General features: G+C 51.4%; 1 protein-coding gene across 2 annotated transcripts in view; it reads left to right on the forward strand.

Annotated features, from left to right (window-relative positions):
• Positions 1 to 8,042, forward strand: part of ACADS (acyl-CoA dehydrogenase short chain) — a 15,214-nt gene continuing 7,172 nt past the window's right edge. The window contains exons 1-2 of one of the 2 annotated variants that reach the window (XM_023204863.3): positions 1 to 1,349; positions 2,463 to 2,626. In XM_023204863.3, the coding sequence (XP_023060631.1) occupies positions 1,304 to 1,349; positions 2,463 to 2,626 (210 nt within the window). In that variant the 5' untranslated portion in view covers positions 1 to 1,303. The remainder of the gene's footprint in view (positions 1,350 to 2,462; positions 2,627 to 8,042) is intronic. The other variant, XM_023204853.3, reaches the window with a different exon arrangement.

Consider the following 8,042-nt stretch of genomic DNA (forward strand, 5'->3'; position numbering starts at 1 on the left):
TCTGTGGCAACTGAAGCAATTATTGGCCTTTGCTCACAAACACAACTCACTCATTTCTCCCTTTTCTCCTGCTTTTTCATCGTTTCTTCCACCCAGGGCTGGTGCCTAGGTGGGATGACTGAAAGGTGAGGAAGCCCTCAGAGCATTTGCCAATGGGAGCCATTCATTTGACTTCAAAGTACTGAGAATTTAGAGGCGTTCTTTTAAATGCATTATTTAAAAAGGTAACACATTAAGGACTTTGCTGCATCTTTTGATTGGCTTTCCTCTAGGAAGTAGTGACCGAGGTTTCCACTTTCCTGCAAGAGGAAGAGACAGAATTTTTGGCAAATAGGTAAATGCTGGGAACATCCTGACTGGCTGAGTGTTGGGAAAGAGAGGCAGTTGGAGGGATATTTGGGTTCCTGGGAGGGTGTGGGTGATGCCAAGGAGGCTATGGGAGTCAGGATCACACTTGCAAAGGAGAAGACCCTTATGGGACAAGTAAAATCAGTGTAGTTTCTTGGGCGGGGCAAAGGCGTCCTGATGAGGATGCTAGGGATCAAATGTGTGGCTGGGCTCTGCCCCAATCAGGAATGAGACAGACAGGACTAAAGTGGAACAGAGGGGTAGCAGCAAGACACAAGACAAGGTCCTTGAGCTTCTTGGAGCGAGTGGGGGAAGCAGATAATTTCAGATGCAAAGTGCCTTGAATAAACAGAACGAAAGAGAGCCAGTGGGGGAGAAATGGCCTGGTGTGGTCAGGGCAGGCCTCCATGAGACCTGAATGAAGAGGGGGCGTTCCAGACAAAGGGAACAGTGATCACAGAGGCCCAGCTAAGGGTCTTAGAGAAGAGCACAGAGGAACCAGCTAAGGGTCTTAGAGAAGAGCTGCCTGGTAAAGCTGAGCAACAATAACCAGGGAACGGTGGGCATGGGCCCTGATAGCCAAGGCAGGTCTTGGCTTTTTAAGCCATAGAATTGGATTTTAGGAGGGATGGGCCCGCCGACAAAGCCAACAAAGTTTTAAGCTGAAGATCGCTATTTACTTATTTATTCTTTAAAAAGACCTCTGGCCTTTCTGCGAAGCTCTATCCTTAGCTTTGTCTTGTTAATATTTTGATTAACAAATGAGGGCACGAACAGCTAGCTGACCAACCACGCGCGCAGTCGCGTGGGTTCATTGCCTTGGGAGGGACCCACTGGAGGCCCCGCCCCCGAGGCCCTACGGGCGTGGCCTCTGCCCCGAGTCCCGCCCCCCAGCCGCCAGGAACAGCGCGTTCGCCGCGGGAGGTCGTGAACCCTGGGGCAGTGTTTGCCGCCCATGGCCGCCGCGCTGCTCGCCCGGGCCTCTGGCCCTGTCCGCAGAGGTGAGTGCGCTCCGGCTCCGCACGGCGGGGCTGCGGCCTGCGCCTGGCCCAGCGGGCGGAGGTCCTGGTGGCCGGCTCTATCCGAGCCGCTGGCAGGCGGAGCCCCGCTCTGGGAACGTTCACGGCCTTTGCCCCAGTTCTGCTGCTCCTCGCGCCGGACCAGCCCGGCCCGTTAGGCGTCCCCGGTTCCTGCGCAGACCCCTAGCCCCCCGATTGACCCCAGCCGCCAGCCGAATTCTCAGGGCTGCATCCATATCTCCCTCCCCTCATTTCACCCCCACTAGAGGTTCAGGGTGCGCCCTTCCGGAGCCAGGCCTGGGATTGAACCAGACCCACATCTGTGACCTTGGGCGAGACAGCCCCTCTCAGCCTCAGTTGGCCCTTGTGTAAAATGCCCACAGAGAATATCAGAGTTGTTGGAAGGATTAAATCACAGGGTATATAAAGTACTTCATGCCTGGCGTCTAACAGGTGCTCCACAAATGCTCGTTCTTGCTGGTTGATACAGTACCTTTCCCATCTTACATGTCTCCAGCTGTAGCAGCCCTGACACATATAGCCAGAGCTTCCTTTGCCTGGCCTGAATTACAAGACGAACGCCACTGAGAACTGTGTTAAGTGCTAGTTAGGCTTTCTTTAATCTTTGCACTCCCAGGAGCGGAATACTATTTTCCTCCACTTGTTATAGAAACGAAGGCTCAGTGACGTTTAAAAGCCTTCCCTAAGGTCACAGAGCTGAGGTCTTACTACTATTGGTATTATACTGAGGACTGAAGGATGCCGTGTATGGAAATGTCTAGTGAGTATACTAAGCATTCAGTTAGTAGGGGGTTTTCAGTGGCAGCCATGGACATTTTGGGCTGACAGTTCTTTGTTGTGGGGGCTGTCCTCTGCCCTGTAGGATGTTCAGCAGGGATCCCGGACCCCTATCCACTGGGTCCCAATAGCATTCCCCTCCTCTAGGTGAGACTACTAAAACTGGCTCCAGGCATTGCCAGATGTCCCTTGGAGGGCAAAATCCTCCCTGGTGGAGAACCACTGAGTTAGTGGGTCACTAGGATTCTTTGAGACCTCCTGCCTCCTCTTTCCACTCACTTCTGCCCTTGCTGGCAGCTCTCTGTCCTAGGGCCTGGCGGCAGTTACACACCATCTACCAGTCTGTGGAACTGCCTGAGACACACCAGATGTTGCTCCAGACATGCCGGGACTTTGCGGAGAAGGAGTTGTTTCCCATTGCAGCCCAGGTGGATAAGGAACATCTCTTCCCAGCGGCTCAGGTGAGAATGCAACCTCAGCAGCCCATGATGGCGCTCTGCCTCTGTTCCTGGATGAGTGGTGGCAGGGACAGCGGCACTTGGACTCCGGTAGAGGAACCCTAAGGCAGGGCCTGGAACCCAGAAAATGCTCTGAAAGTTTCCCTTGTCCAGCCTGTGGCCAGTAGCCAGTACTTAACTTCTGGAACAATAGTAATATGTGGTGGATGGTCAGTTGCTTGCTGTGTGCCAGCCACTGTGCTCATTCTAATAGTGCTTTTAGGGTGCTTGGCATGCGCTAGGCCCTGTTCTTGAGATGGGTTATCCCATCTGTTCCTCACAACAGTCCTGTGAGGTGAAGGTATTATTCTTATTTAATAATGTTTTTGAGACGGAGTTGCACTCTTTTGGCTCAGGCTGGAGTGCGGTGGTGCGACCTCGCCTCACTGCAGCCTCCGCCTCCCGAGTTCAGGTGATTCTTCTGCCTCAGCCTCCCAAGTAGCTGGGATTACAGGCGTGCACCACCATGCCCAGCTAATTTTGTATTTTTAGTAGAGACGGGGTTTCACCATGTTGGCCAGGCTGGTCTCAAACTCCTGACCTCAGGTAGTCTGCCTGCCTCGGCCTCCCAAAGTGCTGGGATTACAGGTGTGAGACACCATGCCCGGCCAAAGGTACTATTATTATATACCCCATGGACTCAGACTGGTGAACAAGGTAAATAATGTACCCAAGGTCATGGAGCTCATCGGCTGCAGCCTGCTTGAGTTGTTTTCTTTTTTATTTACTTATTATTTATGTATTTATTTTTAGATGGACTCTCGCTCTGTTGCTCAGGCTGGAGGGCAGTGATACAATCTCGGCTCACTGCACCCTCTGCCAGGATCCTGAGTTCAAGTGATTCTCCTGCCTCAGCCCCCAGTAGCTGGGATTACAGGCGGCTGCCACCACACCCCGCTAGTTTTTGTACTTTTAGTAGAGACGGGGTTTCTCCATGTTGGCCAGGCTGCTCTTGAACTCCTGACCTTAGGTGATCTGCCTGCCTTGGCTTCCCAAAGTGCTGGGATTACAGGCGTGAGCCACCGTGCCCAGCCTGCTTGAACTGTTTTCTGCCCCTGAGTTTCCCATGAGCGCACTCCCTCCTGTGCCGTTGTGTTCTTCCATTTGCATTCAGTCTGTCTGCAGCAATGCATTGAAGACGTTACTGCCTTACACTCTGACCTAGTAAGATATCCAGCACTAGTAAGATAATCAGTGTAAACACTCAGTAGTAGATAGCTGTTTAGTTAATGTTTTGTGAAAAGTCAGACCTCTCTGGCCTCTTCTTGTCTGTTTTTTTTTTTTTTAATTTTAATTTTATTTTTTATTTAAAATTTTTTTTGAGACAGTCTTGCTCTGTTGCCAGGCTGGAGTCCAGTGGCGCGTTCTTGGCTCACTGCAGCCTCCGCCTCCTGGGTTTGAGCAATTCTCCTGCCTCAGCCTCCTGAGTAGCATGCTGCCATGCCCGGCTAATTTTTTGTATTTCAGTAGAGATGGGGTTTCACCATGTTGCCCAGCCTTGTCTCAAACTCCTGAGCTCAGGCAATCTGCCCGCCTCGGCCTCCCAAAGTGCTGGGATTACAGGTGTGAGCCACCGTGCCCGGCCTGAAAAATGAGTTTTAAAAGGGACTTAAAACATTGTTTTTATATGAGGAACCCACTAATTGTTTCCCAGATATGAAGGCAGCAGGTGCTGCAGGCTTGCTTTGTCTGTCACTGCTGGGAAAGGGGTCTTATACCCTTTCTTACGGTTTCTCTTGGGAGTCTGGAGACCACCAGGCTCAGCCTCGTCAGTGCTGCTGCCTCTTCTCAGGGTGCAGGTCCGGGTTGCTGGGTCACAGACACTAGGAACCAAGAGTGACTATTGCAGGGGGCTCTAGGAGGCCACCCCTTGATATAGCTCTGAAGGTCAGGCCTCCCTCTGTAGAAAATACTAAAATATTGGGACTGGGGTGAGCCTGGCTGCTGTTAGTCAATTACCATCAATTTACACAGGTCAGAAACAACGGACAAACTCGAACCCATTTTTTTTTTCCCCTGGGCTGCTTTTCTTCTTTTCTTTTTTTTTTTTTTTTTTTTGAGATGGAGTCTCACTCTGTCCCCCAGGCTGGAGTGCAGTGGTGTAATCTTGGCTCACTGCAGCCTCTGTCTCCTAGGTTCAAGCTATTCTCCTGCCTCAACCTCTCAGGTAGCTGGGACTATAGGCGCCCGCCACCATGCCCAGCTAATTTTTGTATTTTTAGTAGAGGCTGGGTTCCACCATGTTGGCCAGGCTGGTCTTGAACTCCTGACCTCAGGTGACCTGGCTGCCTCGGCCTCCCAAAGTGCTGGGATTACAGGCGTGAGCCACCGCTTAATTATATTTTGGGTTTCTTCTTTTTGCCTATCTTGTCTCTTCCATCTCCTGCCACCCCTTTTTCCTTCCCTCGGTGCTGGTCTCCCTGTCTCTTTTTCAGGAAGCCGTTTAACGAGTGCACATTACCACAGTTATTGCTTTTGTCCCCAGTTGTTTTTCTAGAATGTTACTGTGACTGGCCACAGTATGTTGCGTGAAATCTAGAGATGAATTTCAGAGTGAGAAAGCCTGGGAAACAGCCCCTATCACCGCTGGTAAAATGGGGTGAGGTGACTGTGTCCAGGCTCTGGGATGGGGTGGAGAAGGCTGGTCTCTCATGTGCTGCCCCAGAGCGGCGCTCTTCTCTTTTGAAATTTGCTGTCTCAACACCAGAGTGGGAGTGAGCAGAACTGCCATGTCTTTCACAGACAGAGGTAGATGCTTTATTTTTTAAATTATTTTTTTGTATGTGTGACGGAGTCTCGCTCTGTCCCCAGGCTGGAGTACAGTGGTGCGATCTCGGTTCACTGCAGCCTCTGTCTCCCGGGTTCAAGCAGTTTTCCTGCCTCAGCCTCCCAAGTAGCAGGGATTACAGGCACACACCACCATACCCAGCTAATTTTTGTATTTTTAGTAGAGATGGGGTTTCACCATGTTGGCCAGGCTGGTCTCGAACTCTTGACTTTGTGATTTGCCCACCTGGGCCTCCCAAAGTTCTGGGATTACAGGTGTGAGCCACCACGCCCGGCTGGTAGATGCTGTAAAAGAAAATGCTGATGGTGAGAAAGGAGGGAGGACAGGAGCTGGGTGAAAATTGAGGGTGACGGTATACGCTAGTGAGGTCCTTTGGGTGTGGGAATTGTGAATTCCTACAACTTTTGATTCTAGCTGGTTGAGAAGTGTTGCGTTAGCCAGAGGGAGGTGGTGCTGTGTAGAAAGGAGGAGGTTGGGGTTCTGTCTTGCCTCCTGGTGGCCTAGGCCTAGCCACTGATGCCACACACCCTTTCTGTGTGAATTCCCTCATTTGTAAGAGGAATACGGGGTCATCCTCACTTTGCTACCTGTCGGGATGTGTGACCAAGCATTTTAGGTGAGTATGAGGAACTGAACGCACCTAGGAGAGTTTCATCCTTTTACTCTCCTTCTGGGAATTTGGGTTCCCACTGTGTTTCTGGGGATGAGATGGAGTTACGAAGCGATTGGCTCATGCGCCATTTATTCCAGGGTTTTATACCAACAAGCTCTGGGGTGAAAAGGAGGGTGTGTCTCTGTGTCCGGGGAGATCTGAAGGTTCTTGGAGGGTGGGGTGGCTTGAGCTCATTTAGCCTCATTCTGTCTTGCTGGCGGGCTAGAGAAAGAGGCTTTCGGTGAGGTTCATGCGCAGGCCTGACCGTGAGTCTTGGACACCTGCATATTCATTTTTCTTTTGTTTTTGTTTTTTTGAGACAGGGCCTCACTGTCACCCAGGCTGGAGTGCAGTGACACAAACACGGCTCACTGCAACTTCAACCTCCTGGGCTCAAGCGATCCTCATGCCTCAGCTCCTGCAGTAGCTGGGACCACAGGTGTCCACCACCATGCCTGGCTCATTTATTTTTATTTTTGTTAATTTTTTGTGGAGATGGGGTCTCGCCATGTTGGTGAAGCTGGTCTCAAACGCCCGGACTCAGGTGATCCTCCTACCTCTGTCTCCCAAAGTGCTAGGATTACAGGCCTGAGCTACCACACCCTTTAAAATTTTTTTTTTAATTAAAAAATTTTCCGCTGGGCGCGGTGGCTCAAGCCTATAATCCCAGCCCTTTGGGAGGCCGAGACAGGTGGATCACGAGGTCAAGAGATCGAGACCATCCTGGCTAACATGGTGAAACCCCGTCTCTACTAAAAACTACAAAAAACTAGCCGGACGAGGTGGGGGCGCCTGTAGTCCCAGCTACCCGGGAGGCCGAGGCAGGAGAATGGCGTGAACCCGGGAGGCGGAGGTTGCAGTGAGCTGAGATCCGGTCACAGCACTCCAGCCTGGGCGACAGAGCGAGACTCCGAGACTCCGTCTCGAAAAAAAAAAAAAATTTTTCTTTTAGAAACAAGGGTATCACCATGTTGGCCAGGCTGGATGAATGCCTGGGCTCCAGTGATTCTCCTGCCCTATCCTCCTCCTGAGTAGCTGGAGACCTGCGTATTTCTAGCACTTGGTAGAGTATTGTCCGGCAGCAGAGGTGTTCCTTAATAAAATAGTTTTTTTTTTTTGAGGTGGAGTCTCACTCTGTTGCCCAGGCTGGAGTACAGTGGCATGATCTCGGCTCACTGCAATCTCTGCCTTCTGGGTTAAAACGATTCTCCTGCCTCAGCCTCCCAAGTAGCTGGGATTACAGGCGCCCACCACCACGCCTGGCTAATTTTTGTATTTTTAGTAGAGATGGGGTTTTACCATGTTGGCCAGGTTGGTCTCGAACTTCTGACCTCGTGATCTGCCCGCCTTGGCCTCCCAAAGTGCTGGGATTACAGGCATGAGCCACTGCACCCAGCCTTTTTTTTTTTTTTTTGAGACAGAGTCTCCCTCTGTTGCCCAGGCTGGAGTGCACTGTGCGATCTCAGCTCACTGCAACGTTCGCCTCCCAGATTCAAGTGATTCCCCTGCCTCAGCCTCCCAAGTAGCTGGGATTACAGGCATCCACCACCACGCCCAGCTAATGTTTTGTATTTTTAGTAGAGATGGGGTTTTGCCATGTTGGCCAGGCTGGTCTCAAACTCCTGACCTCAGGTGATCCACCCGCCTCAGCTCCCAAAGTGCTGGGAATACAAGCGTGAGCCACCGCGCCTGGCAAAGTACTCTGAAGTGTGGGCTAGAAAAGTGTTCTGTTCAGAGGCCGCGTTTGTGCCGCCGCAGGTCTGCGTCTCCAGGTCCTCTTCCTAGTGAAATGCAGCAGAAAGCACTCTCCCTTGGACTTCCCCCTTCCCTAGTTGTTTCCTGCCTGCTGAAATGGTGCCTATTCTGAGCAGCCCCCTCCCCAGGTGCGTGGTGGCCACAGAATGATCTTCTTTTTTTTTTTCTTTTTTTTTTTTTTTTTG

This window comes from Piliocolobus tephrosceles, chromosome 10, assembly GCF_002776525.5.
Source record: "Piliocolobus tephrosceles isolate RC106 chromosome 10, ASM277652v3, whole genome shotgun sequence".
Taxonomy (NCBI): Eukaryota; Metazoa; Chordata; class Mammalia; order Primates; family Cercopithecidae; genus Piliocolobus; species Piliocolobus tephrosceles.